Source organism: Bos indicus x Bos taurus, chromosome 18, assembly GCF_003369695.1.
Source record: "Bos indicus x Bos taurus breed Angus x Brahman F1 hybrid chromosome 18, Bos_hybrid_MaternalHap_v2.0, whole genome shotgun sequence".
NCBI lineage: Eukaryota > Metazoa > Chordata > Mammalia > Artiodactyla > Bovidae > Bos > Bos indicus x Bos taurus.
The window spans coordinates 9,582,554-9,610,147 of record NC_040093.1 but is presented as its reverse complement, the minus strand read 5'-3'; the positions used below and the strand labels follow the sequence as shown (position 1 = coordinate 9,610,147).

The window sequence follows — 27,594 nt, the reverse complement described above, 5'->3', positions numbered from 1 at the left end:
TTTTGCCGGAGATAGTTACAGCGGCATGAAGTTCTCTTTAAGGTTATTGTCAGTTGACGAAACCCCGTCGGGACAGCAATGCTGCAGTTTTCTCGTCTAGTGTGAGGATAATCGTTTCCACTTTGTGGAAGGAAAGATAGAGTTAGTACATGTAAATAATTTGTAAAGTTAGAGTTGTAAAAGATAGAGTTAGTACATGTAAATAATTTGTAAAGTTGTCTAGGTAATAGTTTACCCTGTTGAAGTCTTGTCGTTAGCATTCCATCGGTGGTGATCTGATGGGAGACGGGGATTCCGCGTTTGCATCCTCAGACCAGAGCCGTTTGTTCTTTTACCTCCAGCTGTCTTACATTAGTCCGAAACCTCCCGGCCTCAGCTGGGGGTTCCTGGGCACTATGTGGGCTCAGCGGAGAAGGCAATGGCACCCCACTCCAGTACTCTTGCCTGGAAAATCCCATGGATGGAGGAGCCTGGTGGGCTGCCGTTTATGGGGGTCGCACGGGGTCGGACACGACTGAAGCGACTTAGCAGCAGCAGCATGTGGGCTCAGGAGACCGACTCAAAACTACGCTTATTCCGAAATTTACAGCCCTGAAGATTGGGATTCCACGATCACACAGGAATGGAATCCTTTCTTCCACCCTGTGTATCTACCTTTTCTTATCTGTGAAATCGGGACGAGTCCCAATTCCCAACTTTACATTGAGAAGCAATGAGACCTGCTCATTTGGCTTCGAAAAATGTTGAATGAATACCCAGAACACACTTCATATTCATTTGTCAGAGGTAAAACTCTTTAATCTCAGAGCGCCCCTCCCAACTCCCGATCCCCACCCCCGACTCTCTCCCCCCAACACCAGGGCCGGAGAGTGAGGCCCCCTGCCCCCCACCTTGGGTGGACGAGGGCCCTTTAAGGCACCTGTGGGGGTGGGGGGAGAGGGGCGGGAGCTGGTAACGTCCTGGATGCAAGGACGGGTTTGATTGGCAGGCAGTTGTGGGATGTAACCAATGAGAGGGTGTCAGACGCAAGAACCGGGTCAGGCCATCCCTGAGGGTGCCAGAGGGACAATTGTCAGGACTTCGGCGAAAACCAACCCCAGCCCCAGTAGTGTAAAGAACGTAAATTTAACGCCACAGGCCAATCCTGGGCACAGGAGGAGTTGGCTACGCCCCCAGGAGGCTAGAGCCAATCAAATGGGGGAACTCAGCCTCTCGGGAGATTGGTCAAGCCCTTTACAGTGTTCAAGTCAATCAAATGAAGGAGCTGTCCATTCGCTATGCTGAAGGGGAGGACCATTACCCCCAATCCTGGAGCTTGACTTTCGGGAATGGAGCCAAAGCCTTGCGAATTAGCCACGCCCCGGTCGCGGAGCGAGCCAATTCCTTACTAGAAAAAAGTCTGTTGCTGGGCAGAGAGCAGACAGACCCAATCCGGAAACTGGATAGGCCCCGTTCGGCGGCGCGGGAGTTATCGTGGGCTGGAAGGGTGGCGGGAATCTGCAGGAACTGGTCAATCCTGGTGGCCCGGGGGTGGGAGGCCGGTCCCGGATCTGACTCGGATTGGCTGGCCCCGGGGGCGGGGCAGGGGTGTAGTGTAAGGGTGGGACGGACGCCGGGCCGGGAAGCTCCTTGGGCCTCAGTATTTCCGCTTCAGCTTCTGGAAGTCGCTGGTGTTGAGCCGTGGCCGCGGCAGGTCCCCGAAGACCTGAGTGTCCTCGGCCTCCCGCAGCACCAGTGCGCGCATGCTCGCCGCGATACGGTCCAGGTCCGGCGAAGAGGGCTGCGGGACCGGCGACACGGACGGGGTCAGAGCCTGCACCCCAGGGCTCCAGGTCCTCTCCTAGCACTTTGCCCCTGCGACGCCTACGGCCTGGCAGGCCGTTCATCCTGTCCTGCTCCATTTAGGGTTCTGCTACCCAACTCAAGGCACCACGTCCTCCAGGAAGCCTTCCTGCCCCTCTCCTCCCCGCATTCTCAGCCTGGTCCTTTGTGCACGCACTGCAGCCTGTCTCACCGCCGTCCTTCCAGAGTGGAAGTGCTGCCTGGGTGCTGACCATCAAGGCTGTGTGCACCCAGAGTCTCATGTCTGAGGACCAGGTTTGGGACTCAGTCATGTTCTAATCAGGCTTCTGCCAGCCACTAGCTGTCAATAGGGATTTTATCTCTTTAGGTTCCTGTCTCCCCTCTGAAAAATGGGGCAGATAGTAGGGTGTGGGCTAATCACCATAGTGATTGCTAAAGAAAGCTGAACGACCAAGTCACCAGGGCTGTAGAGAAAGGAGCCCTCTCCCTGTCAGTCTCCACCAGGGAGGGGTCCTCATTCTACCTGCAGCCCCAGCACCCAGTGCTACCTTCCTTCGGGCCCTGACACCCAGCGGAGTGAGAGAGGCCACAGACAGAAGCCGGACTCAGGCCCTCTTGGAGGCCAGCCCAGGACCTCAGAGGTTCGGTTAATTATGTTTCCACCAACAAACAAGGACGGCAGCAGCTAGTGAACCCTGCCAGTCTGTAAAGGAGGACACTGAGTGTCATAGGGAGGGGGAACCACAGGACCCAAGGCCACCTCCCTCCAGAGCTGTTTTCCAAAAGGGTTCTAATCCCAGCTGAGTCTCAGCAAGTCATGTGTACTCTCAGTGCATCGGCTTTCCTTCTGCTTCCGAGCTTTAGTGGTGGGCGATGAGGACCCACCCAGGCCAGCCCAGGAATCCATGTAGGATGGTGTGGGAGGAATGGAGGACAAGAGAGGTAGCACAGACTCCAGGAGGGGCCAGGAATATGAGGGGTGGGGGCCGGAAAGCAATCTGACCCCGCTGAGCCTCAGTTTCCCCATCTGGAGGGGACACCAAACACGTGCGCCCTGTCCAGATCAGGTATTCTACTAACAGAGCTGTTTTGGGGAAGGAGAGGCCGCTCTCTCTCTACAAGGCTACGATGCAGTTAAAAGCTGCAGGGCTCTCGCCCGAGAACTAGCCTTGTGAGGAGGGGCAGATCAAATCTGGGAAACGTGGCATCCATGTCTGAGGGCTTCCTGGAGGAGACACCTCTGAGCCCTTCCCCACACCCTCCTCCCCGCCTCCCCCACTTGCCCCTCACCGGCCCGTTCTCCTCATCGGACGACCGAGCTTCTGTCCTCTTCTCCTTGAAGGCCCAGACGGGCACGGACACAGGCAGGGACTTGGCGTACTGCTGTGTGGGCAGGGCTGAGGCCGGGGGCACCGAGTAAGCTGGGGGGCCAGCAGGAGTCTCCTCGCTCAGGCTGCCATCTGGGAGAGAGTGTGGACTCCAGGCTCTGTCCCCGCCTTGATCCCAGCTCCCCTCACCCCCCACTCTGGTGATGGGGACAGCCTGCAACACTCACCGTCCGTGCTCTCGGGGTCTGACTCACAGAAGGGGGGTAGGTCCTGCAGCGTGGTGTCCTCGTCCATCACAAAGAGTCCTGTGGGTGGTGTCAGAGGCCCGGCCACTTGGTGCCTGCTGCGCTCTGAGTGCTCTGGACTGCGGCCACTGCCAACGCCTCCCATCCCCTGCACTGGCCAGGCCCTTGCAAGCCTCGGGCCTCGCACACCTTTCCCCTGGTTATCTGGCTGGCCTTCGGCAGAAATAAATCTAGCTTCTGTCTATCTGGTATCTCCCTGGGTGAAAACAACTGGTTGGATGAACACAAAATCTGTAAGGTTCATTTGGGATGAACTGACTCAAAATACAGGCTGAGAGGGAGATGAGATGATTATGATCCCTGTTTGACAACCAGCACCCGATGGTGCACACAGATGAACTTACTTGCCCTTAGTCTCACCTCTAATAAGGATCTGAACCTACGTCACCTGGCTTCACAGTCTGAGCCCTTAACCCCATGGGTTTGTCCAGCAACACTGAGAAAGTCAGCTGTTGGTAATAACAGTAACAAGCGAGCAACTACTTAGTTAAGCCCTCCATCCACCCGCCGCTGGAGAACTCCTACTCACTCTTCAAAACCCTAATGTTACAGTCCAGTCTCTAGAAAGCATCCAAGCTCTTGTTTCCCCCACTGCAGCCAGTTGCACCCTCCATCGTTGCTTGTGCCCCTGACCCTCTTTAACTCCTGTCTCTGCTCTCACTGGCATTAGGCACCCCAAGTTTGCAAACAAGTCCTGTCCTACTCACGCTCCCAGCTCAGAAGGTTCCCTCCCCACCCGCCCCACGCCCTCCACAGGGCACTGCTTCATGCCAGGACTCTTAATTCCTTGGCCAGACCTGCAGTACCTAGAGAAAAGGCCCTGAGTTGACTTTCTCTGTACCCAGCACCTCCCAGCAGAGCTGGTCCCAGGGAATGATGAAAGGAAACCCAGGCTCAGGGAGGAGAAATGACTTGCTCAAGGTCACAGAGTGAGTTACAGGCCAGCCCACAGGACAAGCAAGCTGCACCCCTCTGGGAAAGCCCACTGAGGAGGCGACTGACCAAGAGCCACCCCGGCCCCTGCCGCCTCACCTCCATTATCGCTGACGCCCAGTCGCTCCCCAGAGGTCTCCGTCTCTGTGGGTTCGTCCTCGTCCTCCTCGTCTTCCTCCCTGGCAAGTGCAGGCCGGGGTGGGCTTTGCGCGGGGCTGGGCGGCTGAGGTGCTGGTGGGGGCACAGGGGGCCGGGCCGCGGCAGCCGCCCGGTGGGCCAGGGCGATGTCATGGAGGCAGCGGCGGGCGGCCTCGGCCAGGGCCCCTCGGCCATGGGCCGCGTAGGCGCAGGGGCCAGGGCGGGGTGGCGGGGGTGGCGCGGCTGTCAGCAGCACCAGCTCCGTGCCCGTCCGGGCCCGGAAGCGCTCGGCGGCCCCCACCACGGCCTCCCACAGCTCCTCGGGCCGCCCCGACGCCATCCGCGCCCTGGGGGCAGAGCAGGACAGAGGAGGCTGAGGCCCAGCAGACTTCACTGTCCACCCAGCCCCACGTGTCCACCAGGCCCTGGACTACACACCCAGCCCTGCTCGCCACCTGATCCCAGCTCCCACTCCCCTCCCCCAACCTGACCCCGCCCTCTGTTTCTGCAGGACTCCTCTTCATCCAGACCTCCAGGCCCTGTCCTGGGCCCCCGGCCCATCCTCACCCTGTCCCCTCAGCCCCCGACTCTCCTCTTAGCCCTGCCCTGTCCAGCATAGAAGCCATCAGCCACACGTGACTGGGGAGCACTTGAGATGTAACTGATCCAAAATGAGACGTGCCAAGAGGGTGAAATCCACACCGGACTGTCAAGGCTTACTTAGCACAAAAAGGTAGGATGAAAATATCTCATGAGCAATCTGAAGTTGATTAAATGTTGAAATGATGACGTTTATTTATGCTGGCTAAATAAAATAAGAGGGTAAAAGTCAATCTCATCTGTTTTCTTTCTACTTTTTTAATGTGGCTCATAGGAAATGTGAAGTTATACACATGGCTCAGATCATATTTCTGATGGACTGTGCTGCCCTGCACCATGGCCCCAGCCTCCAGTCCAGTAGCACCCAGGCCCCGGGCTGGGGGCAGAGGGTCCTTTTACCCCCGGAGCTGACCTGCTCCAGCATCCCATGGACAAGGTCATAGTCCCTCAGCCCAGTACCAGAAGGCCCGCCCCGGCCTCACATACTTCCAGACTCCTGAAGCCCAAGGCCTTCAGTCCAGGTGAACCCCCCACCCGACCCCCAGCCTGGACCACTTGTCCTCTGTACTTGTCACTTCTGCACCCACCCCTATCTCAGGGGGGCCCCTCCCCATCCACAGGCTCCTGCAATGTCTGAATGATCCCCATTCTAGCCCAGATCCCTCTGGGAGCCCTACGTGGATGGATCCACATCCATTTCCCCACCAGTGTAGGAGGCCCTCGAGGCCAGGCCTGTCAGATTCACCTGAGACACCAGCCTTGCCTGACACACGGCAGGTCTCAGCAAGCTGGAGTTGAGCAGAAAATGGGATGCTGGCTGCTTTCTGCACCTGGGCTCTGCCCACAACGTCCTTGCACTTCCAGCAGGTCCTCTGATAGTCTCCCCTGATCCCTCAAGATGGATCAGATGCCTCCCCTCGACCCAAAATGCCCTCGGCTACCTCCATTACAGCTCTTGTCACACAAGCTTGTGATAGCTGTACCTCTGGCTGCCTCCTCCATCAGACTATAAGCCACCCGAGGTCAGGGATCTGTGTCCCCAGGACAGGTTTGCCCTAAGTAGATGACCTGCTTGGATGCATCTTCTTACAAGCGGAGAAGAACAAGGGACCAGGAGCCTGACTTCCCGCCCTGACTGCTGTGTGACCTCGGACCACTGAGAGGCCTTCTCTGTGCCTCAGTATCCTCTCCCTGTAAACCAGTGGTTGAGCTAGACAGCTGAGGAGCCTCCCCAAAGAGGCATTCAAGCAGGACTGTGATCTAGCCCTCCCGGGTCGGAGAAGTTAGATTTCAATTCGCATCCTCTTTGGGACTGATGATCAGAGAGGCCAGAGTTTGCTGAGCACTTGCTCTGTGCAGGGACTCTGCACTGGTCATGATCCCTGCTACCTGACCTACAAAGGTGGGAGCTGTTACCTCACAAACCAGACAGTCAAAGCTCACGGAGTACAAAGCCCTTGCCGGAAGCCACATGCAGTCAGAGCACAAGCACTGCCAGTCCGGACAGACCCTGAAGCAAGTTGATACCGCCCCTCCCACGGGCCAGGCAGGAACCTGAGCGTGTCATCCAGTCTCATCCCACCCTCTCACCACCCTGTGAGGGTGGAGCTACGATCATCCCACTTTACAGCTGCAAACTGAGGCCCGGGGAGACTCAATGTCTTGACTGGGGTCAATGTCTTGACCGAGATGGACGGCTGGGACCTGGATTGGTCATCCTGGATCCAGAACCTGTTCTTAATCCTAAATGCCACCCTGCCTATCTTATGAGGAAAGATTTATGACTTCATAGTCCAGAAGGGAAAAGTGAGGCTCAGAAACTTAAGGCACTGACCAGAGGCGCACAGCTAGAAAGGGCAGAAGTGAAGTGAAACTGTGGTCTGCTTGACGGACTCCAAAGCCCAACCAAACTGGGAGGTACCCAGGGTCTCACAGCCACTCCTTGGGTCCCAGTTGATGGAGAAAACTGAGGCTCAGGGCAGGAAAGTGAGTGGCCCAAGGTCGCACAGCCTGGTAATGCCAGGCCAGGGGGCTCTTCCTTGGGACATCAAGGTATGGCTCCTCTCCTAGAGAAGATCTGAGAGCAGATCAAACTCCAAGAGCCTGGGAATACCTGGAAAGAGTCAAGTGGGAGTGAGCGGGTCACAAGAGCTCCACACATAGCTCAAAGAGGAGGAGAGTGACTTACGTAGGCCCCTCTGCCAAGGCTTGGGGATCTTGGCTGGGGCGGGCGTCTCTGGCATTGGTTACCTAAAAGGAGAGTAGCCAAGCCAAGTATCGCCCCCCACCCCAGGAGAGTCTCCCAGCCGTTCAGGTTCCAGAGGAAGTCCTGTTATCTTCCATGGAGCTGATAGATGGAAGACCCCCTCTCCCTCCAAATAGAGGTATTTAAGATTAGGGAAGAGTCGGACACGACTGAGCGACTGAACTGAAGATTAGGGAAAGAGGGAGGTGAGACCTGTCCCCCATAGGAGGAAGGGACAGGTAAGGCGACTGGCTTTTTAGGATGAGGTGGGGGGTGAGGTGAGGAAAGCGACTCCAGGAAGAGATGAGGAAAGAGGAAAAGTCCCCCAAGGAATGAGGGATGCTAGCATGCCAGCGAAGTCCCCCCCAATCACCTGTCAAACTGGAAGTAAACCCCTTCCCCGGCCCAAGGTGGGAGGAACTCGGGGATGCACCCTGTGGCCTGGGGCAGGTGAATGTCCGGGGTCTTTCTCTACCGCTCACAGAACTCGCTACTTGGTCCGGGGGCTCAGGTAAAGACCCACTTCTCTAGGAAGCACACAGGAAATCCCGCCCAGGTAGGGGCCAGGACCGGAAGTCCCGCCTTTGGACGGGTGAGGGGCGCCCCGCGGCCTCACCGAGTAACCCCCCGACCCTGTGGACATGGTCCACGCCTAAGTCAAGAATCCTAGTGGGTCTGGAGACAGAGGATAAAGCTGTCCAAGCTTTGCCTAGGGTCAGACACAACGGTTCCCGCGGCCGACACCTTTCCAGCGCTCAGCGTGAGGTCACTGGGCGATCTCTGCCCTCTGATCAACGCAGGCTATACCCTTCCCACGAGCGGCTCGCCCACCCAGCGCCCCTCTCCTCCGGACGGCCAAATCCTCCCCACACCGCGGTTCACAACGCCGCCTCCACTCACGTGCCCGTAGCCAGCATGGCCGGCCCGGCACCGTCGCCGCCCTCAAAAGACATGGCGGTATCTTACGTCACTTCCGCGTCTTTGCCCCGCCTCCACGTTGCACACCCCGCCTCCCTAACACCAGACTCCGGAGACCAACATGGCGGCACGGGTGTTTCGCCGGATCCCAGTGGGGCATTGGCGACGGCAGTGTCCATAAGAAAGATGGTGAAAGAAAGGCTTCAACTTTCCCAGACACAAACCCACATTTCGATTTGTCCCCCCAAAATATAGGGAAAATGCTACATGCACACTCAGGACTACAGTATACTAACTCAAGCGAGCTGACGTCCCTCACACTAATAACCTCTTCCACAGAACTAGTGGCAAGCAATGTCCATTAATGACATGGCAACCAGCCAGACATCGTTTGTCCATAACATAAACATAGGCTCTCCAAGCCTATCCCCCTTCAGCACCAAGACTGGCAAAGAGCCAACATGGCAGCCTCTCTTGCTTCAGTTTGCCCAGTTTCAATATGGCGGCTCAGGCCGCTTTCGACGGTGACTTAGGAATTTATCCGGGATTGCTCCGTTCCCGGGGAAACCGACGGTTTCATCCCTTTAACACGAGTCCTTCAGGGCCTGTTGTGATGCACAGCTCCTCTCACCTTTTCTTTTATCCTGTTCTTCCAGGACCCTGCTTTCGCGCCCCGCAGAGAGATGGGACTGCCCCGCATTAACATGGCCTCAGGTCGCCGGCCTTGGCCTTGCCCTCGAGCAAAATGGCACCCTTTTGGCTTCGATGCCAGCATGCAATATGGAGAAAGGACTAGGCCTCTCGGAGCCAGCTTGATCGAGGGGGTGGAGCTCCTGGACCCGCCTCCTTGTTTACTTCGTGGTTAGGAATGTAGTACTGCGCCTGCACACTGGCCGCTCCGCCTCTAGCGTCTGTAGCATGTGACTCAAAACCTCGTGGTTCAAACTCAATCACCCCATTCTGGGAAATGGTTACACCCACTCCTGCTCTAGAACAGATAGGGACGCTACCACTGTCTGGGCTTGCAGGGAGTGTCCAATCCGGATGTGACAGCACGCTGACCCGGAAAAGGAGAGGGCCGGGGCAGTGGGGCTTCGGCCGCGGCTATGGAGGGAGCCGGTTACAGGGTAAGTACCAGAGACGCATTCTTTCTCTTTTTGTCAATGCGAAACTTCCCTCTCCGGTGACCTGCTTCTTTCTCAGGCCTTGCAGGGATTCTGGGAGCCCGGCACATCCTTAACAAGCACACCATTCTCTTAATAAACGCGCTGTCACCCCTTCCTTCCACTTCCTAGGGAGACTCATATCGTTTAGCTCTGCCCCTTGGGCTGCTGAGGCGCTCTTCTGGGCCCCGCCCTCTTTGGAATGCACTTTAGTCCTTCCCCGTCTTCCAGTGTCCCAGAGAAGCGTGGTCGGTATTCAGGCTTCACCTCGCCGACCCCCATCCCCTAGGTAAAGGTACCTCGGGGCCCCGCCCCCTGGTGAATAGCCCCTCCCCTGAGTCTGTTCCCATTGGCTCTCTTTGGGGCCCCGCCCCTTGGGCCCGCCCCTTAATGGTACCTGCTCCCAGGTGGTGTTTGAGAAAGGAGGCGTGTACCTGCACACCAGTGCCAAGAAGCACCAAGACCCGGACTCCCTCATCGCCGGCGTCATCCGTGTTGTGGAGAAGGTGGGCCCGGAGAGAGCAGGGCTTGGGCAGGCCCAGAGCGGGATGGAGGGCGGCACCTGTAGGAGTACAGTGTGGAAGTCAGCGATGGGATCTTAGGAAGGAGAGGTGGCTTTGCTTTCTAAGGCTGAGAGTTCAGAACTGGGAAGAAGTTTGGAAATAGGCTTTGGGGAGTTTGGAGGGTAGCCTTTCCAATCCCTCTTTCCTTCCCACAGGACAATGATGTCCTCCTGCACTGGGCTCCTATAGAGGAGGCTGGCGATTCCTCCCAAATCTTCTTCTCCAAGAAGGTAGGCTTCCTTGGCTTCCCCTTCTCTGCTTGCTTTTTTCTAGGTCGGAGCAGTCGAAAGCATTTGAAGGACTTGAGTAGAATTCCAGACCTACCATTGGGGCATGTATGAGCCTAGTTGGGACTTAAGTTCTCTCTGCCCCCCTGGTTTCCTCTTCTCTGTGAAATGAGGCTGAAGAAGCCCATTCACGGAAAGAAAGCAGACACCATGCGACTTGTGGCCGTGGAGACAGCGCCTGCTACCTCACCCCCTTTGCTTGTTGGGACAGCCCTGCCAGGGTGCAAGAGGACAACTCAGTCTGTGGATTCAGGTTCCAGGGGCTGTCAGCCCATATGGGCTTGAAGGAGCATATAAAAAGGGAAAAGGGGGCCAGTAGGGTACCAGTCACATCTATCCTTCTCATCAGGAAAAGCAAGAGATTTCCCAGAAGTCTTCTATATTGGTTAGGAGTTGCATTTGGGTGTTTGTAAATGAAACAGGAATGCCAGTGGCCTAAGTAAGACAGCAGTTCATTTCTCTTTTTGTACCAAGCCCAGAAGGCAGCAGTATAGGTTTATATGGTGTCAGTGACTCAGCTTCCTCCCGGCTTTGCTTCGTAATCCTCGGCACACGGCATCTCTCCTCAACATATCCTTGTGGCCCAAAAGGGCTGCTGGAGCTCCAGCCTTTTTCACTGTTTTTGTTCACTTTACGTGTGTATCTCAGGTGGGCAGAAGTGCTCTACTCATCATGATTACTCGAGGAAACATGCTGCCAGAGCAGCCACCATCCTAAAGGTCTCCACTCCTAGTGGTAGAAGGAAGTCTCTAGAAGTCTTGCCCTGGCAGTTAAATGGTCCATCTTGGAAGTGATATATCCAGCCCTTTGGCCAGAACTAGGTGCCTGTCTCCACTCAGCCGGTAGAGTTCAGTGAGCTATCATCCATCCTGATGTATGCCTGCGAGATGGACAGCTGCAAACATTTGACACGTAGTGCTACTAATTATCACTGTTTTGTGTAAATGTTGGCAAAAGTATAAAATTCTTGAGGTCACAAAACGGAGGGCAGAAACTACCCAGGGGCTGGTTTGGCAGCTTGTGGCAGCTGTCTGTGCCGCTCTTCCCTCATGGCACCCAGAGGCCTGCCTGAACAGGACGCTCACTCCTGTCGCTGCCTTTTTATCAGGAATTTCCTGAGCTGGGTGACCCTGAGGGCAAGTGCGGTGCCCTCTTTCTGCCTCAGTTTCTTTTGGTTCAGTGGGGCTACCTCCCAGGGTGGCCTCGAGGCTCAGATCTGGAATCTCCAAATCCACGGTCCCTCAGTCTCTTTTCCTGTCTTCCCCCAAGGACACCAGTGGGGGTGACTCCTGCACCTCTGAGGAGGAACCGACCTTTGACCCTGGCTATGAACCCGACTGGGCTGTCATCAGCACCGTGCGGCCACGGCCCCGCCACTCAGAGCCCAAGAGAGGTAGACTAACCTGGTGCCCGGGCTTGGGGGTGGGTGGGCAGGTGGAGACACATGACTTGCCCTCAGTGGTCATGGCTCCATGGGCTTTGCTGCCCTCAGTCAAGATGGCCACCCACACTGGCCTCCAGTCCCCGAGAGTGGGTGGGGGTTCAGGGTGGTCGCCAGCCCATGGCCAGTGTCTCTGGGGTATGCATCCTGGTCCACCCCTACCCCAGGCTCCCTGATTGACTGTGGGCACTCCCATGTAAGTCCTGCCCCTGGAGTCTTCCAGGCTGTGGGGTAATAGTCGCAGGGTGACAGGGTAATTCAGGCCATCCTGGAGTCACACGGGGGGCTGGGGGCACCAGAGGAGGTATCTAACCCCCAGGGAATGGAAAAGCCTTCCAGAAAGAGATGTTGCAAGAGACGGGCTCTGGGGGACGTGTGAGTGATTTCTCTCCCCACAGACAGGGCAGCCGTGGCAAGGCCAGAGGTGTGGGGTGCTGGGAAACCGCAGCCTTTTGCTGTGGCTGGAGTGTGGGATCCGGAGAGAAGAGAGGGTGGGAGGTGAGACACGGGGCGCAGGGGACAGACCTGAGGGGTTGAGGGGAGCCCAGGGAGATTTTAGAACAGGCACGTGTCTCCCCCGGGCTCCCCTTGTTTTCCTCAGTCCTTTCCTGGAGGGCCTGGGTTGACTGGGGTCGGGGCTGGAGTGGGGAGGCCTCTCAGGAGATGTCTGAGCCCCTCCCGCTACCTGTCCCCTCCAGGTGCGGAGCCCAGCTCCCCCCGGGGCTCCTGGGCCTTCTCGGTGAGTCTGGGGGAGCTCAGGTCCATCCGCCGTTCCAAGCCGGGCCTCAGCTGGGCCTACCTGGTGCTGGTCACGCAGGCTGGCGGCTCCCTGCCCGCCCTGCACTTCCACCGTGGGGGCACCCGCGCCCTGCTCCGCGTCCTCAGCCGCTACCTGCTCCTGGCCAGGTGAGCCTGGTCCCGGGCCACAGCCTGACCCCTCGGAGCTGGGAAGGAGATACAACCCAGATTGATTTTCAGGGCAGAAAAAGAGAATCAAGGGGCGTGGCGCGTATAACCCCGAGATAAAGGGTAGTTTGGCATCGGGCTGGACGGGCCCCAGATCACGGAAAGAGTTGGTCTCCTTTCCCTCAGTTTGTATTACTTTCTGGGGGGCCTGGGGGCAGAAAGCGCCTCTAGGCCACACCCCAGCACTTCCTGGGGCTGTCCCTCTGTGGCCTGTGCCTGAGTTGGTCACGCTAGCCAGGCGGTGAGAGGGCCTCGTTGGCCAGCCCTGGGACCCGGGCCGCCCCTGGGGTGCAGTTGTGGTCTCAGGCCTGGGATGGGGGTTCCCCACGGGCCGTCAGGACGCTGCCTGGGGTCGCCCACACGCCCCACTGCCCCCTGCAGCTCCCCGCAGGACTCCCGCCTCTACCTCGTGTTCCCCCACGACTCCTCAGCGCTCTCCAGCTCCTTCCACCACCTCCAGCTCTTCGACCAGGACAGCTCCAACGTGGTGTCTGTGAGTCCGCAGGGCCAGGCTGGCGGGCATGGGCAGCGCAGGGCGGACCGTGCTGGCGGCTAGGCTGTGACCACTCCTCTGCCCCATCCCCAGCGCTTTCTCCAGGACCCCTACTCCACCACCTTCAGCAGCTTCTCTCGTGTGACCAACTTCTTCCGGGGAGCCCTGCAGCCGCACCTGGAGGGGACCTCCCCTGACCTGCCCCCGGCCCCGGACGACGAGCCCGAGCCCGGGTTCGAGGTCATCTCCTGTGTGAGTATCCGCGTGGTCGCCTTTGCTCTCGCAGCCACCGTGGGCGCGGGGCTGCGTCTCCCTAGGCTCGGATTCTAACAGCGCCTCCCTCACCGGGCTGCTTGACGGGCTGTGCGGGAGGCGCTTGTGGCCGCTGCGCCTGGCGCCTGTGGTTAATGGTGGGGGGCTTCTCACTGAGCCACATAGGAGATGCTTCCAGCCCTGCATGTTCTGTGTGTCCGTCCAGCTGAGAGAGGCTCTGAGATGCCTTGGAGGGGGCCGGGGGGCAGGGCTGGGGACTGCTGGGCGGCCTAGGCCCTGGGCTCACCCGCCTCGCCTCGTGTCCCCCAGGTGGAGCTGGGCCCGCGGCCGGCCGTGGAGCGGGCGCCTCCCGTCACAGAAGAGGAGTGGGCCAGCCACGTAGGTCCCGAGGGCCGCCTGCAGCGGGTCCCAGAGCTGAAAGCCCGCATCTTCTCAGGGGTGAGGAACTGGGTGGGAGGGCAGGGAGGGGCAGGGCGGCGGGCAGCCAAGGGGAGGCCCCTCTGAGCTGCCTTCCACCTCTGCCCCCAGGGTCTGAGCCCCAGCCTGCGGCGCGAGGCCTGGAAGTTCCTCCTGGGGTACCTGAGCTGGGAGGGCTCGATGGAGGAGCACAAGGCCCACGTGCGCAAGAAAACGTGAGTGAGAAGGCACGGCCCCTGCCCTGCTGGGCTCAGCCCGACTGCCCCAGCCTCCCAAGTCCACTGGAGGTTTCTGATCAACCGCATATCCCTTGATCAAAGGGATCAGGGACATCAGCCCACACATAGCGGGATGGAGGCAGTGGGCCGGTGTCTGATGCCATTTTCATCCCTGGGCCATGCCATATCACCGATGTGCAGCGGGCTTCCTCCCCACCGTGCGGCCCCCTCTCCTGGCTTATCTTGTGCCTCTGCTGTGTATTCTGGTCCCTGCCCCTGGGGCTCTCTCTCCACTGGGGCTGACAGACTGTGAGCAAAGCCCACAAGGGTGTCCTGTGTCCCGAGAGACGCCGCAGAGGGGAAGTGCGGCGGTGAGCTGGGCTAAGCTTACCTTACTGCTCCCCTCTCCCCGCCTCAGGGATGAGTACTTCCGCATGAAGCTGCAGTGGAAATCTGTGAGCCCCGAGCAGGAGCGGAGGAACTCCCTGCTACACGGATACCGCAGCCTCATCGGTGGGTGGCGGCGGGGATGGGGGTGCCAGGCCAGAAACGAGGTCGTCTAGGGATGAGGGGGGGAGCAAGATGGGCGCAAGCAGGGGTGAGTGGCCAGGATGGCGAGGCGAGGCGCGGGGGGCGCTCCAGGCTTCCTGGGTTCAAATCTCTATTCACTGAGAGATCTCGGCAAGTGATGTGATCTCCCTGGGCTGCCGTGTCCCCACCTGTCGCTGGTTTGGTGACTGAGGCTGGGAGGGCGTGGCCAGCCCTTGAGTGTTGAGGTGCAGCACCTCCCGTGGGAGCAGCCCAGACGGTCTCTGGAGGGCCCACAGCTGCCTAGGCGTGCTGGCGGCCGGCAGGGACCGGACCCCGCTCCTTTCACACCTTCACTTTGTCCTCTGTCCCCGCAGAGCGGGACGTGAGCCGCACCGATAGGACCAACAAATTCTATGAGGGTCCCGAGAACCCAGGGCTGGGCCTGCTGAACGACATCCTCCTAACCTACTGCATGTACCACTTCGATCTCGGTGCGTTGCAATCCGGGGAGGGGCTGGGGCTGGCCTTCCAGGGGGCCGGGGGGCACTGCAGGCCTGGGCTGGGCCCTGACCCCGTGTCCCCCCAGGCTACGTCCAGGGCATGAGTGACCTTCTCTCCCCGATCCTCTACGTCACCCAGAATGAGGTGGACGCCTTCTGGTGTTTCTGCGGCTTCATGGAGCTCGTGGTGAGGCTCAGGGCAGGGGTGGGAGGCAGGTCCCTGACGGGCCCCGGGGGCTCTGACTCCTCACGAGGCCCTCTGCCCACAGCATGGGAACTTCGAGGAGAGTCAGGAGACCATGAAGCGGCAGCTCGGGCAACTCCTGCGGCTCCTCAGAGTGCTGGACCCACCGCTCTGCGACTTCCTGGGTACGTGTCTTGGCGGGTGGGGCCGGGGATGGTGGGGCCACAGATGACATCCAAACGTGTGGACGTGTGGATGTGGTCCAAAGGAGAAACAAGCCCCCAGAACCCAGAAGTGATGTGTAAAAGCAGGACCGCGGTGTGGAGCAAAATCTCGATAAATGGAGATGTGGGCACCCCCCGCCCGCCTCCCCGCCCGCCATGTCCCCGCTGCCCAGTGAGGTGGCTCCTCCGTGTCCCGTCAGTTATACTTTTCAGATGAAGGACCCGGGCCTGGTTCCTCACAACTCCCAGCTCCATCTAGCTCTTATCTGCACTCACCCCTGAGCCAGGGATTGGATACTGGTTCTTTGGGCTCCTGAGGGTGGGACTGCTGCATTTTTGGCTTTAAAATTTGTCTGCATTACTTGTTCAGTATAAAAAATGCAGGCAATTCAGGGAAAGGAAGTTGAAGTTGCTGTTGCTAGAACTGTTCTTTTGAACACAGATGGTGATAAATAAGCTAGTTGATTGGTGGACATTTCTTCACCGAAATTTAGGGTCACACTGGGGAGGGGAGACGTAGCTGGCCTCCCATCACTAAAGAGAAAACTACGGCTTAGAAAGCACACACCACTTCCAGGGACACTAGGACGTTAGCTGCCTCTCTCTGTCATTTGGAAGTTTTCTAAACCATCAGTTTTATCAACTATATGGTGTTCTGTTCCGTTTAAGGATGTACAAGAGTAGATTTAGCCTGACTTGCTGGACATTTAGGTTGTTTATAGTTTTTCACCATGATAAGTCTTTATTTGTGGGTAATGCTTTTAAATTCCAAGAAATGATTTCTATCCGCACATGTTTTTACATCTTTTGAAACATGCATTCCCATCACTGCTTTTCTGGAAAGGTCTGCCAGCTTACGTTTTCGCTAGCAGTGTACACCAGGGCCCAGTCGCTCACACCCCTCCCCACCAGCTTTGGGTGTTGACCAGATTGTTATTCTTCCTTTGAGTGGACTGGTTTTACTGCCTCCCTCCCACATGAGAGTGGAGACCAGGAGTGCCTCCTTGCATCTGGAGCCTGGAAGGCAGGATGGGAAGGGTTCCTGCTGACTGGAGCAGCTCCCCCCACCACCTTCTCCACCCCCATGAGCTCTCTATCCACTTGCGAGACTGGTGTGGGTTCTTAGCCACCAGCATGACTTCTTAGAGCCCAATCCAAACGTCAGGTGCCCTGTGAATTAGAGCGGGATTGGGGTTGATAGAGAGCATTGCCCATCCTGCCACTGTCCCCCGCTCCAGACTCCCAGGACTCTGGTTCTCTCTGCTTCTGCTTCCGGTGGCTGCTCATCTGGTTCAAGAGGGAATTCCCCTTCCCGGATGTCCTCCGGCTGTGGGAGGTGCGCCAGCTGGGTTGAGGGGGAGAACTGAGGCAGATAGACTGGAAGGCGGGCGGGGACGTTGACGGGAGGTGGGCAGGGCATGGGGCCGACCTGGGTGGGGCTGGTGGAGGCTTTGCCAGTGACCCCCCCCCCACCTCGGGCACCGCCAGGTGCTGTGGACAGGGCTCCCCGGCCCCAATCTGCATCTGCTGGTGGCCTGCGCCATCCTGGACATGGAGCGGGACACCCTCATGCTTTCCGGCTTCGGCTCCAATGAGATCCTGAAGGTGAGACCCTGGGTCCCTCCCAGTCCCCTCCCCTGGAGGCACATCAGCAGGGTGTGAGCTCTGTGGAGGTGGGCACCTCCCCTGTGCTACAGTCCTTTTGGGTGGTGGGTCCTCAGAATAGGGTTGTTGAAAGTGTGGTGAGCTAAGCTGTGGGCACAGCGGCTGGGGGCGCTCTGTGCGTCTCCTGCCCCGTCTTATCGCCGGGTCCCTCAGAGAGCATGTGGCCCCTGCAGGAGTGGGCCACCTGCCCCTCCCCCAGTGCACTAGTGTGGGGCGGGCCCTTCCCCTCCTTGTATGCTGTGCCTGGCAAGCAGCCTGAGAGCATGACCTGTCCTGATCCCCGGGCTCCACTATGAACCCTAAGAGGGCCAGCCCCTTGTGTCTTCCCTCCACTGTGTCCCCAGCAAGAGGCACAGAGCAGGCGCTGGGGTGGTGGTGGTTGAGTACTGGCTGGCAGGCAGGCGGGCCTGACCTACCCCTCCCGCAGCACATCAACGAGCTGACCATGAAGCTGAGCGTGGAGGACGTGCTGACACGGGCCGAGGCCCTCTACCGGCAGCTGACCGCCTGCGGGGTGAGTCCCTGACCCCTCCCCAAACCCTCCCCCCAACCTCTAGGAAACCTCTGACTTGACGCTCCTACCCCCCACCCCACAACCTTGCAGGAGCTACCCCACAACGTGCAGGAGGTCCTAGGCTTGGCGTCGCCCGCAGAGCCCCAAAGCCCCTCACCCTCTGCCTCCCCACTGCCGCTGTCGCCCACCCGGGCCCCACCGGCTCCCCTGCCCCCGGCGGACACGGCCACAGCCACGCAGCCTGACAGCAGCCTGGAGATCCTGCCTGAGGAGGAGGACGACGAGGAAGGCGTCGAGTCGTAACCGTGCTGGGTGACCACAGCAGCCCCACAGGACTAGACACTTTATCCAGCTCCCCCCCCACGACCCCGCCCCTGCTGGAGTCTGGGGACGCAGGAGCAGAGGGGCGGGGCCCTCCACCCACGCCTCCCTTCTCTCCGCTGATTTCTTGAAACTGACACTTTCCTGTCCAGGTGGCCTCGAGGGGGTGGAGGAGGAAGGCCACCACGCTGGCTTGGCCCTGGATGGGGATGCGGGTGGTGGCAGCTCATGGTCTCCCCAGACCGCTCTGCAGAGTCGATGTCTGACTGCTGTGACCCTGATCTGGTCGATGAAGTGTAAGAAGCAGCCCCTTGGGGGTGGGTGAGTGATGGGTGGTTGTGGAGGCAGGGCTCCCTTACCTGCCTGAGTTTGGGGCTTTTGGAGGAGCGAGGATGGGGTACTGGTGTGCGGCCGCCACGTAGTAGATGAACTGGGGTAATCCCGGACCTAACTCAATGGCAGGGCCTGCGCTCGGCCCTGCCTACCAGCTTCTTGTTATGAGAAAAATAAACTCGTGTTTCATCCACTGTCAGCTGGGCTTTTACTTGCACAAGGATGCATCGGTGTCGTTTACAACTGTGAAGGGCACTATGATTACCACTGTTTACCAGTGGCGCAAAGCGGTGTCCATCCTGTACCTCCTACTACCCCAAGCGGAGCCCCACGGCGCAGGAAGGAGGAGGACCTCTTCCGGGGCTCCCGGACAGGCGCAGCGCCTTCTACCGCGAAGGCTTCAGGTTCTCCTTCCTGCGAACTGGGGAAACAAACGGTTGAGCGAGGGGAGGGGCGGGACCACACGGCTGATTCCAAAAGTACTTTAATACTGGCTCTTCTTTAGGGTCGAGTGCGCGGCGGTTACCGCATGTGAGGCTGGAGAGTGGGTGCCCTGCCCACTTTCGAAGGGGCACCTGTGGTGGTGGTGGTGGTGCTGGTGGTGGGAGGGCGTCAGGTGCCCATGCCCCACCTTGTTGACAATCCGGGGCTCCTTCAGGCTGCTGCTAGAGCCAGAGCCGGAGATCCGACTGTTGATCAAGATTGCGGCCCGCAGCGCCGACTTGACTGCCGTCTCCACCCAACCGTGCGGGTAGGCCGTGTGCTCCCCGGCGAAGTAGATGCGGCCATAGGGCACCGACCAATCGAACTCCCGCCCCTCGTCCTTGTCGGTTTGAAAGAGCGTCGGCGGCTGCACCACGAAGCCGCCCTGGCTGTGCGGGTCCTCCGCCCAGCGCTTGATGATACCGGTGCCGTCCCAAAGTCGGTACGCGATGGGCCCGTGCAGCGCCGCCACGTCGTCGAGCGCCAAGCGCAGCGATTCAGCCAGGCTCCGGCCGGCGAACGGGGCCGCCGCGTCCGACCACGTGTACGAGGCGAGCAGCAGCGCGCCGTCGCCCGGCGCTGGGTAAAAGATCACCCGTGACGGGCGGTCGGTGCTCGAGTGGCCGCCCTCGATGTGTTCGTCGTGCCAGAAGGGCCGGCGGAAGCTCAGGAACACCTTGGTGGCCGGCACGTAGTGCAGCCCGCGCACCGCCTCCTGCCGCCTGCGCGTCAGCGGCGGAGTGAAGGCGATGCGCTGCAGTGCCGGCCCGCTCACAGTCAGCAGCACCACGTCGGCCATCATGGACTTCAGGTTCCGGGTCCGGCGCGAGGGCTTGATGTGCACTTTCACCTCGTGCGTGCCCTGCTTAATCGCCACGACGGGCGCGTGCAGCAGCACCGGCCCCGACAGCGAGCTCAGCAGCGCGCGCGGCAGCAGGTCCCAGCCGCCCACGATGCGGCTGTACCTGCGGGCAGGGCGCGAGTGTGATGGGCTCTGGGGCCCCGCCCCTCCCCAGCGGCCCCCATCCCGGGGAGCTACCCGTTTCAGGTCTCACCTGCCGGTTCCCTCTAATTCCCCGCCTCCTCGTCCACCGCCCCCCTCGCCCGTCCCAGACGCCCCTCGAGGCCGGGAGGTAGAGCGATGTGACCCGGACACGCCATCTCGGCCCCTCTGGACCACGCCCCTCTCCAGGAACCTTCCTTCCTCCAGAGGACCCCAGACGCAGGGAGAGTGCAGGCGGGGCCTAGCGTGTCTCCCCGCCCCTTGTCCCGGCCCCGCCCCATCCACATGCCCCGCCCACTTGTGGCCGCCCGGATCCGCCCCTCAGTCTCACCGGAGCCGGTCGCTGAGGCAGCTGTGGGCCCGCAGGGCCTCGGCGAAGCTGAGATAGAAGAAGCCGTCCTTGGACATCACGTCTCCTAGGAGCCGCACGGCCGGCTGGCTCAGGTTCCCCTCCCCAAGGAGGTATTCCTGGGGACGGCGCGGCCCGCGTCAGGGCCCAGGCAGGCCAGGCCGACCAGCTCCGTCCCTACTCCCGGGGGGCGGGGGAGGGGGCGCTTCCCGCGGAGCCTCTCGCTTTGTGTCGGTTCCCTGGACCTTGGCGATACGGTCCCTCCTCTTGTGACAGATGAAGGAAACCAAAGCCCAGAGAGGGGCGTGTCCAGCCTCGTCAGGAAAGGAGGTAGTGGCAAGCCCAAGCCCGGCATCCCCGGTTCCTGCCTTCTGACTCCGTCGGCGCCTAAGCCCCAGGAGCACCCTCCTTGTCCGACTCCCGCTCAGGTAGCGACACGGAGGCCCCACTCACCAGGAGCGTGTGCCTTTCAAACTTCATCATTGCCTTCTTGCAGCCCAGTGTCCGGAGGTCTTTGATGGCCTGTGGTGGGACAAGCTGCTGAGCTGTGGGGACAGGACCTGGGAGGCCCTGCCCACCTCTCTTGCCCACGGCCGCCCATTTACTGCTCTCATTCGAGCTCCCAGGACGTGACCCATGCTGTGCCCTCAGCTCTGCCCTCCACTGCAACTCAGTGTCTCCCCCTGGGAAGTCTTTCCGAGTCACAGCGTCACACAGCCCTGGTTGGGTGTTATTCTGCCTGCCTGTCCAGCTCTCGGCCCTTCACAGGCAGGGATGGAGCCGATCTCAGTCGGCCCTGTGTCCTTCTGGTGCCCAGTAATTATTTGTCATCTGGATCGCCGTGCATCCAGACAGAAGCCGAGTCAGCCATCAGCCCTGACAGGGCATGACTCCTCCCGGGGAGTTATTCTTGGCACCTCCCCTAGCCCAGCCTTCCCGTGGCTCCCCAGCGCCTGCAGCCACAGAGTTCCAGCCCTCGGCCTGGCGTTCAAGGCGGCTGCCAGGCCCTTGGTCACCATCCCTTAGGGCAGCTCTGGTCTACAGCTCAGTGTCCCGTGCCCAGACCGCCCTCTGGCCCCCCACCTCCGCGCCCCTGCTCCTGCTCCCCCATATCATCTCTGCAGGGCACCTGAGTGGCCATCGTTCACCGCTCTGTTCCCATCCTGGAAGCCTCCTGCCCCTCTGATTTCAGCCCTCTCTGTCCACCTGGCTTCTCCCAGGTGGCCAGGGAACTCCCCGAAGGTGTCCCTTCACTCACACTCACCCTTCCCCTCATGTTTTCCTGGACTCCCTAAACTGGGCAGTGCCAGGGCACAGAAAAGACCTCCACTAAGTGCCCACCCTTGAGGTGGTCCAGGCCACTGAGAAGGGGATGGGAGATGGGGATCAGCAGTAATTAAGGGGAACCTAAAGACGGAAGAGCCAGTGACGGGAGACCAGAAGGAATGGGAAAACAAACGGTAGCCAGGTCAGGAGGAGGAATGTGGGCCTGGGAGGACGGGGCAGGGGAACGGGGCTGCAGGGCTCGCGGATGCGCCTACCCTGTTGAGAGCCATCTGGTAGATTTCTTCGGGTGAGCGGCCCTTCTCCTTGGGGCTCAGCTTGTAGCCTAGCTTCTCAGGCATTTTCTCCACCACGTAGTTACGCAGCTTCACCTCGTTCACCTCTGTCCACGTGTTCTCGTCGTACTGGGTGAATTTGGTCAGGTTGAGGCCCAGGCTCTTGCAGAGCTCATGGAGGATCCTGAGGGGGTGGAGGTGCCTGTGAGAGTCGGGCGGGGGCGGGGACCCCTCTCCCCAGCAGGGCTTGGAGAAGGGAAGGGCGTAGGTGGGGCAGCTGGTTTTGGGGTTTAGGGATGGGCTAGATTGGGGGTCCTCGGTGCCAGGGACCAGGGACTGAAATGGGAACAAGGCTGGAAGGCAGAGGGTTAGGGTTTGGAGCGGGAGTTCAGGGCTTGCTTTCACTGGGGGTGAAGTGGGATAGTGACAGAGTGGGCTGGATGGGGTGGGAGCTGGGGGTGGGGAAAGGACCAGGGTCGGGGACGGCAGAGCTGGGGGTCTGGAAGGGCTGGACACGGTGGCCTGGGCGCTTCAGGGGTGCGGTGGTGGGGCTAGAGGCGGGAGGCCAGATTTGGGGGCGGAGTCTAGGCCTGACTTGACCAGGGCAGCAAGTTTAGGGTCCGGGTTGGTCTGTGCTGGCATTGGAGCAGTGATGGAGCCGAGCATCCCACTGAGCCTTGGCTCGGGGCTGGGGTGGCCTTGCACCTGCTTGGCTGCCAGGCCCGGCCTCACCTGTGTGAGCTGGGCATCCGCATGGCCCCCAGTTCCCCAATCCAGCCTGTCTTCCGGTCGCGGTAGGTGAGGATGCGGCCCCCAATCCTGCTGTCTGCCTCCAGGATGGTGACCTGGGGAGAGGCGGCAAGCAGGTCTTCCAGCTCTTCCCACTGGCCCCCATCCCCACTCTGTGGCAGCCCCCCTGCACCCCGCCTTCCATCCCCACAGCAGCAAAGATGGAGACCAGAGAAGGACCCTTTTTTATGGGGAGGTGAGGGGCTGGCAGGAGAACAGAAAGTCACAGTGAACATGTACAGTGTGACGGTTGGTTTCCAGACTCAGCAGGAAGGCTGCTGGGCAGATTTCAGAGGGACTTCCCAGCTTAGGGAGTAGGGAGATTCCCTGTGCAGACTAAAGCCATTGGCCCGGCCCATACTCATTCTTGGATTCAGTGAGGGGGACAGTGGTGCGACTTCAGGGGGCACTTCCCCTGTCTGGACTTTCCTTCCCTCTCCACCAACACAAATCCCCCCCAGGAGCTGGGCGGAGGTTTCCAGGGACTTCATTCTAGGATGAGAGTGGGGCAGGGGAAGTGAAAGGTCTCAGCGCAGACACGCGCAGTCTCTCTGGGTTTCATGTTACTGCAGAGGGTTCCAGGCCCCCGACCCCCAGACCACAAGGAAAGCAGAAATCCCTCTCCCCTCCCCCCATCATCCCCACCCCTCCACCCAGGACTCCCAGCTGCAGCAGGAAAGACTCGAAGTAGACCTCCAGCATCACTTCTCACCTTGTGTCCAGCATCGCTGAGCACCTTGGCAGCCACCAACCCAGCCACGCCTGCACCAACCACAACCACCCTCCGGGGGTTCAAGGTCCGATTGAGGCCCAAGGTCACGACTTTGAGCAGCTGCTCGTAGTCTGGGTCGTGCATGCATTTCTCGAAGGGGTCATAGATGTGGGCCGTCTGCCAGTCCAGGGAGGCCGCCAGGCTGAGGAAGACGGGGACCAGGGCGAGGAGGCGCCAGGCTGGGGGCAGGAGGACAGGGTCAGTGGGCAGGTCAGCAGGTGTGTGGACAGGGGCTGCTGGAGCAAAGCAGGTTCTGCCCCCTCCCCTCCTGACTTACCCAAGGGGTCCATGACTCTCGTGTCTGGGTTGGAGATGTGTCTGGGTCGGAGGGGAAGCAAGGCCACTGTGACAGGAGCCTGCGTCCCCCAAGCCTGGCCCGCTGGGGGCTGCCGGCTCCCACCTCAGCCCTCGCCCCTAGGGCCGTGTGCGTCCCCTAACCCTGGGCTGGCTGGCTCCTGGCTCCTGCCCAGCGCCGCTCTCCTGTCCTGCCTGTCTCTTCTCTGTGCGTTCTGTCTCACCTCCTCTGGTCTCCTTGCTACTCCCGCCTCTGCCCGGCTAGCCCTGTCTCCCCGTCCCCCGTCTGGGTCTGTGGGGCCCCGTCTGTCCGCAGCCTCCTTGCCACCTCGGGCTCCAAGGCGCACCCCTCTCTCCTCCGGCCCCTCTGCTCATCTGCCTGCCACCGTGTCCCCCTTGCTGGCCTTAAACCCAGCGGCACCCCGCCCTCCCCTCCCTTTTGGGAAACCCAGCTGTGGGAAATGAAACTCCGTTCCTGGGCTGCCGGTCAGATGCTCAGAATCTACTCAAGGCTGGAGCGGGTCGGGGGTGGGGGGAGCACATCAATCTGTTTTCTTCCTCTTGCCCCAAATAGTTCAGGGGCAGCTGGGCGGCTGCAAGTACACGCTCAGGTGACCGTGCTGACTGTGGGGGCTGCCCCCGGCCCGCTCTGAGCCCCTGGTCCCCCTGAGCTGGCCCCTGTGCCTGCCCTCTGTTCTGCCTCCTTCTCAAGGCGGGGGCGGGGGCGGGTGCGTTTCTGGCCTTGAGGCAGCATGCTCCCAGGGACAGCTGAGTCCTGTCCTGAGTCCTCCTGGGTGTCAGCCATCTTGGTGCCCTGGAGGGTCCTCACTGGCTCCCCTCCTATCCATGTGGCCGCTCTGAACCTGTTTCCTGCTCAGTGAAATGGGCACAGCAGGGGGACCCGTGGGCAGCAGGGAGAGCTCTGGGCAAGCCTGCCCAGGTCCCGAGCCCGGCACCTGCCAGCGGACACTCGGGGAAGGCCTTCCCTTTGTGGCTCGGGCCTGCATCTGTCAAGTGGAGGCCACTGCGGCACTGGTGGGAACAGGCAGTGAATCCAGGTCGGGGCCAGGAACAGCCCCTGGGGTCAGGACTAAAAGCTGCTTCTTAGGAAATACCAATGAGTGCTGCCCAGGGGGATTCAGTGAAGACCCCTAAACCCCAGCCCTGCACTGGGAGTGCTCCCTGCGCCTGCACTGGGAACCACTGTGACGCTTCACTCAGGCCAGGGCGTGGGGGTGGGGGCGACCTCAGAGAAACCGCTTGGGTTCTTCTGCCTGTCCCTGCCTTTGGCCATCGCCACTCGCTGCCTGTGGGTGCTCTTCTCCTGAGAGGTGAGCTGCAGGCAGGGAGAAGAGGCTGACCTGCCTCCAAGGAACCCCCACCTGGCTCACGGCTTCAGGGCTTTAGCCAAGGGATGTACGATGGGTCCCTTGAAGGGGTGGGGGGGTGTGGAGAGGCGATTGTGGGGACTTTTCTTGGGGTTGGAGGAGAGAGCACCAGGCGGGCGGGTGGTGAGGAGGAAAGGCAGAGGGCAGCGGGTCCTTTCAGCTGATGGGAAAACCCAAACCTTAAATCAAAGAGGGATGTGGTCTGGTGGAGGTAGGGAATTGGGGAGTGCGCAGAGTGAGTCAGAAGGCATCTGAAACGGGTGGGTGGAGAGACGTGGCCAAGAAGGAAACAGAATCAGTGAACTGGACAGAGCCTCGGAGACAAAGCCAAGGGCGAGTCAAGGACTCTCCCCTCTCTGAGCCGGTCTGTGATCAGAGCTTTGCACTGGACAGAGGAGAAATCTGAGGCTCAGAGGGACCGGGGAGCGCCCCCGGACCTGCCCAAGGCCCCAGAACTGGCAGGCCTTCCCGTCGCAGAGCCCACCAGCTCCCTTCAGTGCCTGGAGGGTGGGAGCGGCACCTGGTCAGGCCCTCTGAGGGAGGGAACTGGCTTGTCCCGGCAGGGCGGGGGTGGGCATTTGCACTGGGGGCCCCCGTGGGGAACCGCAGAGCTGGGAGTCCAGCTGACCTCAGGTCCCCGTGCCCTGCCCAGAGGCCCCTCTGCTCTACGGCCAAACAGCACAGCGATGGCCCCACAAAGGAAGTGGCAAGAACAGGGACACAGAAAGGGTGGAGGCAGTGGAGCCAAGGGGCTCCAGGGCATGTCTGGGCGTGTCCAGGCGGTGTTCTTAACCACTTGGTTATTAGCTCAGGTTCGTGGACTGGGGGCGGGCCGGCCATTGGGACCATCTTTGTGGGGTGGTCCCATGCACTGCAGGATGTGAGAGGAGTACCACTGGCCTCTGGATGCCAGCAGCACTTTGCCCCTCAAGGCTTAACCCCCACCGATGTCTGCATTCCCAGGCTGGGGGGAAGCACTGGGCTAGGGCTTGGTTGATGTTGGGTGAAACGCCCAAGAGCAGCCAGATGTGATCCAGGAAACACCTGGCAGGAGGAAAAGTCGATCGAACAGGTTACTCTGGGGTCAAGAGATTGTGAGTCTTTTGGGGATTGCTTGGGTAGAAACGGGACCTCTCAGAGTCATTCCTGATAATATCAAAGAGATCGGTGTTAGGGTTGATTTCGGGGTGAAAATTAGGGGCAGGAAAATGGGGGTTAGGTTAGCTTGGGTTTCCAAAGCTTGTGAGCAGGAGACACAAGACGCACCAGGCCGCCCACCAAATCCAGTACCGGTTGCTTCAGTTGATTTGGAGGTGCTTTTGGTGTTTCTAAAAACAATGTCAACCCTCTCAGATAAAAATTGTCTTTTGGGAGAAAGCCCTACCTTATTTGACTTGCTTCTGGAACCTTGATGACAGTTCTAACCGGTTTAGGTCACCTCCAGAGCAGCCAGAGACCTGGCTCTCGCCCCCCAGGAGCCTCCATGGCCCCTCAGGACAGCTAACAGTGATGGCGGCCACAGTGATGGGCGGGGGACAGGGCTAGACCCTCACATATGTTCTTTCCTCTGGGTCAACAAAGACCCCGAGTTGTTCTTTAGTTGCTCAGTCATTCTGACTCTCTGAGACCACATGGACTACAGCCTGCCAGGCTCCTCTGTGCATGGGATTTCCCAGGCAAGAATACTGGACTGGGTTGTCATTTCCTTCTCCAGGGGATCTTCCCAACCAGGGGTTGAACCTGCACCTTCTGCATTGGCAGGTACGTTCTTTACCACTGAGCCACCAGGGAAGCCCAAGACCCTGCACAGTCAGTATTAGAACTTCCACCATGTCTCAGAGGAGGGCAGGGCCAACTCGGAGGATGCCAAGGGCCCCAGGAGGGAGTCAGGGGTCCTGACCTGGAGGGGCAGGGGGCACATAGAGTGGAAGGCAGACAGACTTACCTGAGGTCCCTTCCCCTAGGGCGCCCCGCCCCTCCTTCCCTGGTTTCCAGAACCCCAGGGCTACTGTGGGGGCACTCACTGCATGGCTGGCTCTGGCAGGCTCTCTCAGTGCCCATGGCCTTTCTGGTTAGCCCGGGACGGACGTCATCGTCGGGTGAGGGTGAAACCGGGGTGAGTGGCTCTGGCTCTGTCCTGTTTCCCCTGTTAGACTGGAGATGCCAGGGTCCTGGTGTGGGGCTGGAGCAGCTGGGAGGCTGTGGAGCGTAGGCCCTCCTGTCTCGAAAGCTTTTTGTTATGAGAAATTTCAAAAAATAGAGAGACTAGGATGATGAAGCCAGGTGCCTTGATCACCGCCTAGTCTTATTTCATTTACACTCTCTCCCTCCCCCACTGGATTACTTTGACATTACTCTTTCTTTGGAGGTAAATGCTTGAGAGTGTTTCTTTAAGACAGGGATTGGCAAACTTTTTCTATAAACATTTGAAGCTTTGGGGGCCCCGTGGTCTCTGCCTGGCCTACTCAACTCCATCCTTCCACAGTCACGTGTAAATGGATCGGTGTGGCTGGGTTGGGTTTCAATAAAACTTTATTTGCAGAAACAGGAAGTGGGGCCATAGTTTCCCAACCTCTGCTCTGAAAGATATGCAT

General features: G+C 59.8%; 3 protein-coding genes across 7 annotated transcripts; 1 reads left to right on the top strand and 2 right to left on the bottom strand.

Moving 5' to 3' along the window:
- Window positions 1-772: 772 nt before the first annotated feature.
- AKT1S1 (AKT1 substrate 1) lies at window positions 773-9,006 on the bottom strand. 4 transcript variants are annotated; one of them, XM_027515106.1, is made up of 5 exons: window positions 8,902-9,006; window positions 4,469-4,854; window positions 3,359-3,436; window positions 3,094-3,263; window positions 773-1,780 (listed from the first exon to the last, which is right to left on the bottom strand). In XM_027515106.1, exons 2-5 carry the CDS (start codon window positions 4,845-4,847, stop codon window positions 1,637-1,639), a joined length of 771 nt encoding a protein of 256 aa, XP_027370907.1. In that variant the 5' UTR covers window positions 4,848-4,854; window positions 8,902-9,006; the 3' UTR covers window positions 773-1,636. The 4 variants fall into 4 exon arrangements, with proteins under 4 accessions (XP_027370907.1, XP_027370903.1, XP_027370904.1 ...); XM_027515102.1 differs by lacking the exon at window positions 8,902-9,006 and adding an exon at window positions 8,253-8,320; XM_027515103.1 differs by lacking the exon at window positions 8,902-9,006 and adding an exon at window positions 5,853-8,241.
- Window positions 9,007-9,223: 217 nt separating this feature from the next.
- TBC1D17 (TBC1 domain family member 17) lies at window positions 9,224-18,562 on the top strand. Of its 2 annotated transcripts, none has more exons than XM_027515094.1 (17): window positions 9,224-9,397; window positions 9,841-9,939; window positions 10,152-10,226; window positions 11,553-11,676; window positions 12,423-12,630; window positions 13,072-13,183; window positions 13,277-13,435; window positions 13,766-13,894; window positions 13,985-14,088; window positions 14,510-14,604; window positions 14,997-15,113; window positions 15,209-15,309; window positions 15,392-15,491; window positions 16,769-16,866; window positions 17,019-17,135; window positions 17,623-17,709; window positions 17,800-18,562. In XM_027515094.1, the coding sequence occupies exons 1-17, from the start codon at window positions 9,377-9,379 to the stop codon at window positions 18,010-18,012; spliced, it is 1,959 nt and encodes a 652-aa protein (XP_027370895.1). In that variant the 5' UTR covers window positions 9,224-9,376; the 3' UTR covers window positions 18,013-18,562. The 2 variants fall into 2 exon arrangements, with proteins under 2 accessions (XP_027370895.1, XP_027370896.1); XM_027515095.1 differs by lacking the exon at window positions 9,224-9,397 and adding an exon at window positions 12,123-12,222 and having other exon boundaries at window positions 9,926-9,939.
- A 269-nt stretch (window positions 18,563-18,831) lies between these two features.
- On the bottom strand, window positions 18,832-26,661 carry IL4I1 (interleukin 4 induced 1). The gene is made up of 7 exons (XM_027515097.1): window positions 23,596-26,661; window positions 23,259-23,497; window positions 22,490-22,602; window positions 21,740-21,941; window positions 20,652-20,720; window positions 20,181-20,317; window positions 18,832-19,811 (listed from the first exon to the last, which is right to left on the bottom strand). Exons 1-7 carry the CDS (start codon window positions 23,606-23,608, stop codon window positions 18,848-18,850), a joined length of 1,737 nt encoding a protein of 578 aa, XP_027370898.1. The 5' UTR covers window positions 23,609-26,661; the 3' UTR covers window positions 18,832-18,847.
- Window positions 26,662-27,594: the final 933 nt, after the last annotated feature.

Coding starts and splice junctions, on each gene's coding strand:
- AKT1S1 (XM_027515102.1), bottom strand. CDS start 8,305: ATGTCTTTTGAGGGCGGCGACGGTGCCGGGCCGGCCATGCTGGCTACG. Junction 3,264..3,358: donor AGACCCCGAGAGCACGGACG/GTGAGTGTTGCA, acceptor ACTCTCTCCCAG/ATGGCAGCCTGAGCGAGGAG. Junction 1,781..3,093: donor CCGATGAGGAGAACGGGCCG/GTGAGGGGCAAG, acceptor CCGGTCCCGCAG/CCCTCTTCGCCGGACCTGGA.
- TBC1D17 (XM_027515094.1), top strand. CDS start 9,377: ATGGAGGGAGCCGGTTACAGG. Junction 9,398..9,840: donor TGGAGGGAGCCGGTTACAGG/GTAAGTACCAGA, acceptor ACCTGCTCCCAG/GTGGTGTTTGAGAAAGGAGG. Junction 11,677..12,422: donor CCACTCAGAGCCCAAGAGAG/GTAGACTAACCT, acceptor TGTCCCCTCCAG/GTGCGGAGCCCAGCTCCCCC.
- IL4I1 (XM_027515097.1), bottom strand. Junction 20,721..21,739: donor ACCAGATGGCTCTCAACAGG/GTAGGCGCATCC, acceptor GTCCCACCACAG/GCCATCAAAGACCTCCGGAC. Junction 19,812..20,180: donor TGCCTCAGCGACCGGCTCCG/GTGAGACTGAGG, acceptor CCCTGCCCGCAG/GTACAGCCGCATCGTGGGCG.